The sequence below is a fragment of the Myotis myotis genome, unplaced genomic scaffold, assembly GCF_014108235.1.
Source record: "Myotis myotis isolate mMyoMyo1 unplaced genomic scaffold, mMyoMyo1.p scaffold_m19_p_17, whole genome shotgun sequence".
NCBI lineage: Eukaryota > Metazoa > Chordata > Mammalia > Chiroptera > Vespertilionidae > Myotis > Myotis myotis.
Genome location: NW_023416321.1, coordinates 16,075,653 through 16,089,413, shown reverse-complemented (window position 1 = coordinate 16,089,413; position 13,761 = coordinate 16,075,653). Strand labels below are relative to the sequence as shown.

Here is a 13,761-nt window from a genome sequence, read left to right as displayed (position 1 = left end):
TATGGCCCAACAAAGCTTCCAACCAGGGCCGCGACATCATTTGCAGGTAAACATGGAAAAGCAGGGTCCTGTGCAAAATGGAAGTTCAGGGCCTTTTGTTTAAAAAGCAGGAAAAAGTGCTGCTAAAGGCACTAAAATGTAAGGCTATTTTCTTTAATAATATCTTTTAATATATATTTTTATTGATTTCAGAGAAGAAGGGAGAGGGAGAGAGAGATAGAAACATCAATGATGAGAGAGAATCACTGATCAGCTGCCTCCTGCATGCCCCACAATGGGATCAAGCCCACAACCCGGGCATGTGCCCTGACCGGAATCGAACCGGCAACCCCCAGGCGCACTAAATGACACCCAACCAACTGGGCCACACCAGCCAGGACCAAGTGCCCTGTCTCTCTTGAATGTGCATTGTTGATTCCAGAAAAACGGACATAAACTGGAAACAATAATTTCCAGGTTTCTTGTCATTCCCAAAGGCTTGGAGATTAGGGGGGATGGGGAGGGAGGGAGTTTACTCTTGGTTTTTTGTTTTTAAATTGTTGGCACTGTTGCAGAGGTCCCAGCTTACGCTTCATTTGTATAATCTGTCACTCGTGTTTTAAACACCGGCATGTCTTACTTGTTCAGTTAAAAAACCCGTCAACAAGAAAAGGGACACTTGGAGAAAGAACTGCATGCTGCCTTACAGTCTCAGCACTCTGCTGTCCATTGGTAACGTTTAGACTCTTGCTCACCTTCCTAAAACCATTAATATCTTCGTATGTATCTTATGTTATACGTAGCTCTATGGAGTTTAGCATCTTCACTTCGGCCGAACGCTGTTGAGCCCGGGGAGTTTCCCAGCTCGGAGCATGCAGTCAGACCCACTCCGCTGTTCCCGGGGGCTCGGTTTTTGGAAAGGTAGGGAGCCAGCTGTCATTTTTGTGGCTGCTTTTCAAATGATGAGGCGTGCATCCTGAGGAGGCCGGCAGAAGGCTATTTCCTGCGCCGGACACCCTGTGCGTGTGTGTGTGTGTGTGTGTGTGTGTGTGTGTGTGTGTGTGTGTGTGCAGGAGGGCTGGAGGGCGGGGGACTTGGACGGCCGTGCCCCGGGGCTGCCTGGTCTCCGGCTGCCTGCTGTCACACATAGTGAGAAGGCTGGCAGCGGGCAGGGCCGCCTCCGGTCCTGTGATGGACGGTCAGCCGAGCAGGAAGTCAGGTGGCTGCCGCTCGCCGCGCCCCATCAGGGTTTCTCAATCAGCTCATCAAAGAAAAACCACAGAACACCGCCATGCGAAACCAACACACCAAGCTCCCCGCTGTGCTTAAGTTTTAAAATGTCTTTAAAAAATCATGACGTCTACATTGGATGTATTGGATGGCTTAACATTTGAAAAGTAAGACATTCAGTGCAATTTAACATATGCGTGGATTGGCAAATTTCACATTCATTCGCGACAAAATTCCTCAGCCAGCTGGGAATAGAAAGAAACTCCCTTAAGCCTAATGGGAGTATCTACTCAAAACTTGTAGCAAATAGCATAGGTATTTCAGAAACGGGGCAAGAACAAAATCGGTCGAAGTATAAAACTTTGTATCTTTTACGAGTTAAGGGCATAGACTTACTGAGGGGACACCAGTACCTGGGTGACGGACATGCCTGAACAAGGACATGCCTTCCCATCAGTCCAAGTCCTCCTCTGGGTCCTCCAGGGGTGGTCCTGGCTTCCCGGTGTGGACCTGGCCTCCTTCTGGGGAGGTTATTGATCCGGGTCTTTGTCCCAGGACTTCATGTATCTTCAGGCCATGTGGTTGGGTGTTACAGGTGGCGTTTTTACATCTTCCCAGGGTGTTGCTCTTTTAGCACTATACAGTATCTCTCCTTATTCCGAACACGCTTTTGTCTTACATACTGTTTTATTTCCAATACTACGAGAGCTAAAGCTTTCTCTCTTTTTGCTGCAGGAAGCTTTATGGTTTCCATTTGGGTCAAGGCCTGGGAGAGGGCTCCCGGGAGGTCAAAAGGCTGCCTCGTGGTTGCAGAGAGAGGCTCAGGCAGAAGCCGGACACCAGGGCGAGGCCGAGGGGCCCCTCAAAGGCCTCTGGGCTCCAGAAGCTCCTAGTTGTGCTTGAGGGGGAGCCTTTGGAAGAGATACTTGCCCCGCGCAGCCTGGGGGCGGGCCAGCCTGTGGAGGTGAGTGGTCAGGGGGTCGCCCATCTTCTTGATGCGTTTCACCTGCTCACCCAGGACGTGGCCCTCCGGGAAGTCACGGAGCTGCGGGTCTGCGTGGGCAGAGCAGAGCCTGCAGGTGCAAAGGGGCCTGGCTCAGGTTTTTCTCCAGGACCGCGCGGCTTCCCTGGCGCGCTGAGGTTTACCCGCTCGCCTGGGGGAGGCTTCTGCGTGTCCTGGGAGAGAATGCGGCCGCACGCTGGCTTTGCATCTTCCGGAGACGCTCAGTGCCCTCCAGCTTCTCCGCCGCCGACTCTTGGAAGAAGAGGCCCAAGCCCTCCACCTCAAGGGGAACAGAGAAGCCCTGAGAGAGGTAGGGTAGGAGGCCTGCAGGTGCCGGGTGATCAGGCCGTTGATGGGGCCTCCGTCGCGGTGGAATAATTCGGGGGAATGTGGGAACTCATGTTGCTCGGCAATAAGGAGTTAAGCTCAAAAAATGGTGTTAGCTGGTCTCGGAGGCCGAGGACGCCTGAGAGGGGTCTGAAGGAGACACCTGGAGAAGAGGTTGGGGTGTGGTTGGAGGCGGGAAAAGGGGCGTCCTGCCCGGCCGGCCGGCGTGGCTCTGTGGTTGAGCGTCAACCTATGAACCAGGAGGTCACAGTTTGATTCCCAGTCGGGGCACATGCCCGGGTTGCAGGCTCAGATTCCCAGTGTGGGGCGTGCAGGAGGCAGCCCATCAATGATCCGCTCTCATCATTGATGTTTCTATCTCTCTCCCTCTCCCTTCCTCTCTGAAATCAATAAAAATAAATAATTTTTTTTAAAGAAACAGGGACATCCCTGGATCTGTTCTGTCTCAGATCCTGGGGGCCATGCAAACTAATCCCAAATCCCTATATTCGTCATGAAAATCAATGTGGCGATTCACTGGACAGTGTTAAATTTCATGGCTCAAGTCAAAGTTATATTTGCTCCATTCGCTTTAAAATACATTCATTTTCTACCAAATGAGTGTTAGTGCTTGAGAGCAAAGCACTAACAAATTAGCAGTCTAAAGGAATACCTAGAAATATACGAAGACATCACAGATGTATGTTTTTACCAAGGACTCAAAGAGCAATCTGAAATTAGGTGATTTCACCCAGCAAATTATCTTGGCAAAATCCTGAAAAGAACAGCACAGTTTTGTGCACACAGGACTACTTGTCCAGGACTCAGTCAAGCTCAACAGAGGTGGAGAGTGGGAGGCCGTAACTGACTTCACTTCCATGACGAGGCAAATGATCTCTAGACCAGCTGTTGCCGTGCAAGGAATTATCTTAGACCTCGGAGTTACTCCGCATCCTTGGGTTGTGTTGTAATAATACAAGAGTAGGCTTGCTTTGCAAAAGAGAGAGGGCAAGGTGAAAAGGAGAAGGCACCTGTTACTCCTAGCGAGGGAAGCCTTCTAAAAATATTTCTCCTTTAGTGGTCCCTTTTTATTTCCACCCTACTCTGGAAAGAGGACTTCCTAAACCAGTGGTTCCCAACCTTTTTCTGGCCGTGCCCCACCTAAGATCTCTGAAATCCTGATGTCGCCCCCTCCCCCTCCCCCACCCCGTGACATATAATTCTTATTATTCAAAAAGTGGACTCCTGTTCACGTGGAGGAAGCCGAAAAGGCCATGAACTTGGTTTAAACAAACTTCCAAAGAGCATGGCCTCTATGAAAGAGAAAAAATAAAAAAATAGCCGAACCCGTTTGGCTCAGTGGATAGAGCGTCGGCCTGCGGACTGAAGGGTCCCAGGTTTGATTCCGGTCAAGGGCATGTACCTTGGTTGCCGGCACATCCCCACTGGGGGGCGTGCAGGAGGCAGCTGATCGATCTCTCTCATCGATGTTTCTAACTCTCTATCCCTCTCCCTTTTTCTCTGTGGAAAATCAATAAAATATATTTTTTTTTAAAAAAATGAAAGGACAGTTGAAGTACCGAGGAAGAAATCACTAAGAAATGGAGGCCGGGGGGAGGTCAGTGGGGAAAAAAATAAAAGAGACATATGTACTACTATTTGTAAAACCTTAAACAATAAAATTAAAAAAAATTTTTTTTTAATTTTTAAAAATAAAAAATAATATGAAAAAATAGCAAATAAAGGTTCAAAACATATAATAGAGACCTGAAATGCATAAATATGTCACAATATATATTCTAAACTGTAGATGAGGCCCCTAGAACCAGAAGAAATGCAAAAACTTCACTGCTAATAACTCATTCTAGAATTGCCCCCCTTAAAAATCAAATTGCCCCCCTGTGGGGCATGTGCCCCACGTTGGGAACCACTGTTCTAAACTCGCTTACCCCCTCCCTGTGTTTGCAAAGTGGTGATGCCTGGACCACTGAAGCAGAGACTTTGTTTTGCAGCCAGGTTTGGGAGACAAGAGGTTGTGGGGAAGAGAGGAGGAGACAGTCTAATTGCCAAGGCAGGAGAGCTACACTTTATTCATTTAAATATATATATAGTATTCATTCCATTGATTCTAAGGAAACATACTTTCAGCTCCTCGATCAAGTCCTGCGGTGCCCATCATGTTTAGGGTTTCAGTGAACAGTTGATTGATCAAAAGGAAAGAAAGGATTCTCTCAGGAGCCAGCCAATTTTGCAATCAATTTCACATTAGTCAGATTGATGTCCGGACCAGGCAGAAAGGACCCACGGGATTTTGTAAATGCCTGCGTGATTACGGAGTCTTGGAAGCCTAATGGCTTTCCAGGGGATTGTTTTATGGAAATCACTGGGCTGAAGTCTGTTATTGCATCAGGGGGCTCCCGCGTTGGACGATAAGGAGATTCTCATTTCCCCTCCTCCTCCTCCTCCTCCTCCTCCTCCCCCTCCTCCTCCTCCTCCTCCTCCTCCTCCTCTTCCTCCTCCTCCTCCTCCTTTTCTTTGTTCTCCTTTTAAATAAGCTTTCTCTTTTCCTCTGAATATTCTAGAAATACTAGTAAGTCGTGCTCATTCTAGAAGGGAGCAACATGGTGCAGAGCTGTTCTTGCTCCAGAACCAACCTTGATTTGAAATTTGGTTCCATTGCTGACTGGCTGTTACCTTGCAAAGCCCACTCATCAGCACACCTCAGTCACCTGAGTGTTAGGGGCCCTACTCATGCTGGTTACCGCCCGGGCGGATGCTGTGTGGCTCCCATCAGACAGTCCCACTTGCACATCGGTGCCAGGCTCAAAATATCGTTTTATTAATAGGAATCAGAAAAATATATGCAACTAAAACTACCTATAGTTTGACTGCTGGGAAATAAACTTTGCCTTCAGGTACATTTTTCCATTCTGGAGTTTTCAAACGAAGGCTACCAAATTAGTTAATCAAATGTAGTTAGCCAGACACCATGCTACATATATATGCCTATAGTTATAGTTTAAGCCAACATTTTATGACATTCTTCTGGCTCACACTCTTCCTAGTATTTACTTATTCATCATGGACTCATTCAAAGGTTCTTTTTACACCTTTCTGTGCCAGACACTGTCCTAGGTATTGGAGGCACAGCAGTGAACAAAACAGACCTTGCTCTCATGAAGCTTACGTGTGTGTCCGCCCATGCATCTGAGAGAGGGAGAAAGAGAGAGAACACGCAAACTAGTAAAATAAATATCATATGTCATGGTGATAAACATGGGGCACATGAGAGCATGGTGGGTACTCTTGGAGGCGGGTGGAAGGTTGAAATTTGAAAGAAGATGGTCAGTGTTTCACGTAAAGGGAGTAGCCAGCCCTGAGTTACCCGGCCAGGGTTCTGGGGAGTAGAATGGGGACGTTTTGGAGGGCACTATTCTGCTGACTACAGCTTGTGAGGTCTTACAATCCAGAGCCTATGCATTATGTATGACTCTCCCTCAACATGCAGCAGGAACCTGTTACATAGCAGCCACTTTTTTTTTTTTCCCATAGGTGTATAAACTATTTATTAACAGACGAGGCCTACAGACTTATTTCTTCTTGGACACACCCACAGTGCGACCCCGGCGGCCTGTGGTCTTGGTGTGCTGGCCTCGAACACGAAGACCCCAGAAGTGGCGCAGCCCTCTGTGGGCCCGAATTTTCTTCAGCCGCTCCAGGTCTTCACGAAGCTTGTTGTCCAGACCATTGGCCAGGACCTGGCTGTATTTCCCGTCCTTCACATCCTTCTGTCTGTTCAAGAACCAGTCTGGAATCTTGTACTGGCATGGGTTCTGCATAATGGTGATCACACGTTCCACCTCGTCCTCTGTGAGCTCTCCTGCCCGCTTGGTGAGGTCGATGTCTGCTTTCCTCAACACCACGTGAGCATATCTTCGCCCTACACCCTTAATTGCAATGATGGCAAAGGCTATTTTCCGCCGCCCATCGATATTGGTGTTGAGTACTCGCAAAATGTGCTGGAACTTCTCAGGAATCACTAGAGACATGGCGGCAGCGGCGTGCAGGCCTCCTGTGGAAAAAAAAAGCCATAGCAGCCACTTTTAATCCTAGGAATTCCAGGTTGCAGAGCTCTGCATACGATGGGAGATCTGTCTAGAATAGCGGTTCTCAACCTGTGGGTCGCGACCCCTTTGGGGGTCGAACGACCCTTTCACAGGGGGCGCCTAAGACCATCAGAAAACACATACATAATTACATTACAATTCATAACAGTAGCAAAATTAGTTATGAAGTAGCAACAAAAATAATTTTATGGTTGGGGGTCACCACAACATGAGGAACTGTATTAAAGGGTCGCGGTGTTAGGAAGGTTGAGAGCCACTGGTCTAGGAGGAGCTCAGATTGCAGGGTCAGCAAAGGATGGCCCACCAGCTATTTTTGTACAGCTCGCAGGGTGAGAATGACTTTTACATTGTTTTAAGTGGTTGAAAAACCCAAAGGAATAATATTCTGAAACACATGAAAATCATAGGCAGTTCCATTTTGTGTCCACACACAGTCTTATTGGAACACAGTCACACTTATTCATTTATGCGGCACGCATGCTACCTTGGTGGAGTTGATAGTTGTGATAGAGACAAGATGGCTACAAAATCTAGTAAAATAATTACTTTACAGGAGAAACTTGCTGATCCTTGCTCTGGACTCACCACGGCCAGTCGAGCTGCTGTGATAGTGGAAACACTGGCTATCTGAGCTGTCCGATATGGGAGGTACGAGCCACATGTGGCACTTGAAGTGAAGCCAGTGCCCCTGGGAAACTGACTTACGTTCTATGCAATTAGCATTGGCTTCAATTTAATGGGCCCCCTGTGACAGGTGGCTCCTACATGGGGCAGCTCAGCGCTGGGAGAGGACATGAGGATTATGAAGACGCTGACGAAGTGAAATGATGGTGAGATGATCATTTCGCCGTGTGCCAGGAACCGTGCTGAGACCAAGGATGACGCTCTTTTTTAAAAAAATGTGATTTTGTTACAAGGATGTAGTCGTCTACTGATTGGTACTAGGTTGTTGCAATTGGGAGCTTTTATATCCCCAACTTTTCTGCTTCACTTTGTTTTATTTTTTTAAATTATATTTTCATTGATTTCAGGGAAGAAGGGAGAGGGAGAGAGAGAAATTTCCACTGAGAGAGAAATTTCAATGATGAGAGAGAATCATCAATCAGCTGCCTCCTGCACATCCCCTATTGGGGATAGAGCCCGACACCCGGGCATGTGCCCTGATTGGGAATCAAACCGTGACCTCCTGGTTCATAGGTCAATGCCCAACCACTGAGCTACACCAGCCAGGCAAGGATGACGCTCTTACAATTCCTACCTTTCAGACGAGAAAACTGAAGTTTAGATTAAGTGACGCACCAAAGGTTACGCAGCCAGTGCGTGGCAAAGGTGGGAGCCAGGGAGACCTCAGAGCTGCCACTGCAACCACGAGGCTATCCCATCGCAGTGAGACGACACATAGACACACTGAATTACGACATATGTCTGAATGCGCTGGGTGCTATGAAAGAAGCGAAAACGAGGCAGGGAAACGGATGGGGGAAGGACATCGGTCAGGGAGGAGACAGACATCATCATGGGTGCCGGACTTTGACATTGGGCCGGATTTTGACGGATAGCTATATGCTTGTGAGCGAGGAGGACCCATGTCCTAGACAAAGGTGTGGTGTTGGGAAGGTGGAGGGGGTGTTAAGGGATTGGAGAGCAGCCCAGTTTGAAAACCCAGGTGAGCTTCACTAGCCAAGGGCCACCAACATTCTCTTGTCCAATGGGTGCCCTTTCTCTTTTTCATCAACAACAGGTCAATGTCCAGCCCTCCCTTCTCGCTGGGACTGGAAGCTTAGCGTCAAACTGGAGCTTCACTATGGCAACAGCAGGAGAACTTGACAGTTGAACACTTGTGTTTCAATATCCTCCCCCCTTCCCCCCGCCACCCAAGCCTGATTTCTGTTCTTTCTTAGGTTTCTTCTGATCTTAATGTTTATTCTTATTCACGATTGAATACAGTTTTACTCTAGGCCTATGCGTTGTAACGCTCCTTCGGTCCTTTGGTGTCTGGTTATAAGTAACAAAACCGGTTGGAGTTGGGTGAGGATTAGGGTGAAGAAGATAAGCCCGGAAAGGTAAGAGGCCAGTCTGAAAAGATAAGTCGCTGTCTGGCACCGGGCAGGGAGGCTCAAGCAGGCCGGGGCCGTGTCTGCCCTGAAGGTGCAGCCTGAGCCCGCCGGCTGCCCTCCCTGTGCCGCTTTCTCCGGAAGCCTCGGCTGGGATCCTGGCAGCTCCCCACTCAGTTCTTGGAAACCTGGCGATGACCCCACTTCCATCCCCTGCTTGCTTCCGGGACTGGCTCTGATGTCTGTTGGTGTCAGCTCCGGGCATTAACCCCAAATGTCCTTGGTTTTAATCTTGTCGTTGGCATCGGAGAACACACTGGCATCCTCTAATCTTCCTGAAGCGCACCCCGATCGGGTCGCTGCCTCCTGGGAGAGTTCCGCTTGTTCTCAGATGAAAGCCCAAGTTCATTCGCTTAGCTCAAGGTCCTGGTGCACACGCCAGGTCTACCTTTGGGCCAGTTATTGAACTTCTCTATGCCTCAGGCTCCTCATCTGTAAAATGGGAATGACAATCGTACCTACCTCAGAAGGTTCTGGTGAGGGAACACATGTAAAAGTGAGTAACACGGAACACATGAGAACAGTCCCCGACGCACAGCAAGCACTCTACACGTGTGTTAACCTTATTGTGACGAACTCTTCAGACTCATCTGTTGCCAGTTCCCCTCACAGATTCTGGTTCCACGCGTCCTGAATTGCTTGCAGTCTCCAAATGCCCTGCCTGCAGCCTGTTGCCTCTTACCTCTGGGTGTTTCGCATAAGTTTCCTTTCTCTGAAAAGCATCCATCTTCCCCTCCCACCCCCAGCTCTTCCTCATTCTTATTTCAGCCTCGATGCCACCTCCTCTGGGAAGCCACCCCTGACTACTCTTCACTCTCCCTCCCCCAGGTGTGTTTTTCTGTGTCCCCTTGGAGACAGAGGCTGTGTGTGGCTCACTCTTGTCGGAACTTCCTGGTGGAGTCGGTACACATGAAACTGCGACTGAATGAGAGGATGACTGCCCTGGACGACTCAAAGCACCTTGGAGATGAAAGTGTGTGCGTTAGAATGATGCAAATCTGACATAAGGTGGCATCATCAAGCTCCAACCACATAATTTCAAAGCCAGAGAGACTCTTAAGCTGTTTCTACTATTTTCCACTTGGTGGCACCACTCCAGCTGGTACCCACCAGCCTGTCTCAGGATCCGTCTCAGGAATGTATGCTTTGCCTAAAGTGCTTACACCTTATATCCCTGACTAGGGCCAAAGAATTGGTGGACAGTAGGAAAATAGGGAGGAGCAGGAAAATTGAACTGTATCAAGGAGATTTGAGGATAAAAAGGGTCTGTGAGAACCTGGGGTCATGGCCAGAAGGTTAGCTGAAAATCCAGAATGCCAAACTCAATCCAGAGGGCAGGGGCGCCATGGAGGCAGGAGAGGGAGGAAGACGAGGGAAATAAGTAGATAAGACCAATTCAGCAACCACAGATGAGAAAACATTCAGAAAAGGGGCACCGAATTCCATCCTGGGATCCAAATCTAGGAGCAGGCAGGGCTGGTCAGCGAGCCAGGATTCTGTCCAGAAGGGCCAGCCAACGCTGCTTATTAAAGCTCACCAATAACCACTGTGAAGACCATCACATATCCAATGTTTACTTCAAAGTGGGAAAGGTATCAGGGTTTCTCAGTGCAGGTGTTGGGACATTTTTTTATGCTTTTCTTCAAGTTACAGAGAATTTCTTTTTTAATCCTCATCCAAGGATATTTTTCCATTGATTTTTAGAGAGAACGGAAGAAAGAGGGGAAAACAAAGAGAAATATTGATATGAGAGAAACATCGATTGGTTGCCTCCTGCACGTGTTCCAACCAGGATCCGGGCTGGGGAGGAGCCTGTAACTAAGGTACGTGCCCTTGACCAGAATCGAACCTGGGACCCTTCGGTCAGCAGGCTGATACTCTATCCACTGAGCCAAACCGGCTAGGGCCAGAGAAATTTTTTTAAAATTTTTATTGTTGAAAATATTACATATGTCCCCGTTTTTTGCCCACTGACCCCTTCTAGCCCGCCCCTGCCCCCCCGGGAATTTTTTGTGTTGGTCCTCTACACAAAATAGATGGCCACTGAGCTGTGAAGGGAGGAGCGGCCAGTGAGCTGTAAATTGGGCTCACCTGCTCCGGGCTGCCACCTTCAGGTGAGCATGGGTCCGAGTTGGCCAAAGTGCGGCCAGTCTGGGCTCTCCATGCAGTTGTGCCTATTGACTGGGTGGCCATGGTCATTCTCAGGGTCTTCCCTTCTTGGATGACGTGAAGACTGCACATGAGTGAATAGGCCGTTTTTGTGGGAAACTGATATAGGGTTAAGCCTCGGACTGACCTGCTGGCAAAGTCACAAATAATTCCCAGCTTAGAGGGCACAGTCCTCTTAGCATAATTAGGCTTGACCTTATAACACTCCCTAGATCTTATCTGGGAAGCTAAGGGGCTGAGGAAGTGCAGGAAGTATAACCATGGTGTAAACAAGTGAAACTCACAAGAACAGTGTAACTTTGGTAACCACTACCTTGTTTACCGCTCACTATAAAAAGCTTGGTGAGGCCTGAGCACAGTGGAAGTCCTTCCTCTTGAGTTGGACTCTCTCCCCTGGTCCCCCAATATTCCCAAATTATCTCGTGTCTTTTCTTTTTCATTTGTTGTGCGGCTCCTCTAAGACCCGAACCCTGAACCACGCAGGACGTGGAGGGGAACACTTACGACACGTTTCCTAATTATCCACACAGGAGCCCGGAGACTTTTATAGTGTTATTGTCCAGGACAGGATGCGGGACTTCTGTCAGTCAGAGCTCTGCAGGGAAGCAAAGACACAGACCCCAGGTGACCTGCGTAGAAAAGGACTCTGTTGAATGCCTATTGGGTGACGCACAGAACTCCTGGGAAGGCATGAGAAGCAGCTGGGGAAAATGTGCCAATTGGGGACAACACTCAAAACCGCACTGTGGCCCAGCTGGTGTGGCTCAGTGGATAGAGCGTCAGCCTGTGGACTGAAGGGTCCCAGGTTTGATTCTGGTCAGGGGCACATGCTGGGGTGGCGGGCTCGATCCCCAGTGGGGGGCATGCAGGAGGCAGCCGATCAATGATTCTCTCTCATCATTGATGTTTCTCTCTCTCCTTCCCTTCCTCTCTGAAATCAATAAAAATATATATATTTTTTAAAATCACGCTGTGATGTGGCTGGGTAAGGACATGATTCAGGATCTGCCCTGTGAGATGTGAGTGGACAAGCAGTTAGTGACAATGCAGTCTTGACGGTCCCTATATTTTCCCGGCGCCTTTCGATCCAAGTTTCAAGTGAACATTAAGCTGCGTGACAGCTTCCTGATTATTTACTCTAGTCTGGTCCATGCAAACGTGGAGAAACAGCTATGAGCATAGGTCCCCCTGATGGCCGATCAGAAGTGCCATCTTGGAGGCCAGTCTCCCACCTGTGCTGTGAATTGCCCTGACACTTTTGCACCACGTTCTTGCTGGTCCCCTGAGACTGTGAGCTTTTGAGGATGGGCCATGGCTCTTCATCTCTGCATCCCTGACACCTAGACCCTGCTGTGTAGAGGCTCAGGAAACATTTTTAAAGGCTTCTGAACCTGGTGTCTGTGGGTGGATGGGCTTTGAGATCTGTGAGCACCCTAAAATAGGATGACAAATGTCATATATATATGTGTGTGTGTGTGTGTGTGTGTGTGTGTGTGTGTGTGTGAGAGAGAGAGAGAGAGAGAGAGAGAGAGAGAGAGAGAGAGAGAGATAGTGATTTCCTGGAATAGGTATAGATATGTAGTCAGTTAAATGCTATGCTAACAGAGGTACATGAATAAGATTTGTTGACTTTATCAATTTGACCCTAGTCAACACACTCAAAAGGTCTCTGTGGGTGACAGAACAATCACTATTTTTTTTTTTTAATGCCCTGACCGGGAATCGAACCGTGACCTCTTTGTTCATAAATCGATGCTCAAACAATGAGCCATGCCAGCTGGGCCCAATCACTATTTTTTAAAGCCTTAGCATTAGTTGGAAATAGTATAGGTATAGAAAATGGATATTCAGAAAGAACCTTCAGAAGAGTTTCATATCATATCTGGGCTGGACTTGATTCATGCTTGTGATGAGTAATTTTACATATCAGCATGGCTAGGCCGTGGTCCCCAGTTTTGGGTCAGACACTAGTCTAGATGTTGTTGAGAAGGTATTTTTCATATGTGATTGGCCTTTAATCAGTAGACTTTGGGTAAAGCAGATCACCTTCCATCTTGTGGATGGGCCTCACCCAATCAGTTGAAGGCCTTAAGAAAAAAGATGGAAGTTCCCCGAGGAAAAAGTTCTATCTCCAGACTCCGTTCGAACTCAAGGTGGACACATCAACTCTTCCCTGGGTTTCTAGCTTGCTGGTGTGCCCTTCAGACTTCAGCCTCGCCAGGGTTCCCAGCCACACGAGCCAATTCCTTAAAATATATTCCTTTCTCTCTCTTTATACATTCCATGGGTGATGTTTCTCTGGGAAACCTAAGCGAGTGCTCTCTTGTTGCACATTGTGGATTTACATATGCTATTTTGGATGAAGACATGTTTTGGCTGAAGATATGTTTTACTGGGAAATCTCTTTAGCTTGCCACTCTTCTGGTTTTGTGGTTGATATTTTCAGTCATCCACAAGATAAGCACCCCTTCTCTGTTTAGATAAGCTTCTGCCAGGGAGAAAAGTAGGAAGACTTTTGGCATTTGCATGCTCGCTGGAACTGAGTTAAGTTTGAAAACCAAACCTTGGGTTCCACGGGAAGCATGAATCCTCAGCGCCACTGCACACCACACACAGGTGTGGATCGTCTGAAAAGCTCCCTTTGGAAGTCTCAAGTCTGTGGGCCTGTCCTCAGCCAAGGGAAGCTTTAAGCATAAGAAACACTAAGAAATGGGCCACCAGAGTAGTCTCTCTTTTTGTGATTTGGTTCTTAGTTCGACTTCTCCCTACTAAACGCACTGCTGATATTTGGTTTTCAAATTGTTTTCTCTTG

At 48.1% G+C, this 13,761-nt stretch overlaps 1 protein-coding gene across 1 annotated transcript; it reads right to left on the bottom strand.

The window, feature by feature from the left end:
- Positions 1–6,088: 6,088 nt before the first annotated feature.
- LOC118672359 (40S ribosomal protein S18-like) lies at positions 6,089–6,622 on the bottom strand. The gene has a single exon (XM_036342002.1). The coding sequence runs from the start codon at positions 6,586–6,588 to the stop codon at positions 6,130–6,132; it is 459 nt and encodes a 152-aa protein (XP_036197895.1). The 5' UTR covers positions 6,589–6,622; the 3' UTR covers positions 6,089–6,129.
- Between the last annotated feature and the right edge of the window lie 7,139 nt (positions 6,623–13,761).

Coding starts and splice junctions, on each gene's coding strand:
- LOC118672359 (XM_036342002.1), bottom strand. CDS start 6,588: ATGTCTCTAGTGATTCCTGAGAAGTTCCAGCACATTTTGCGAGTACTC.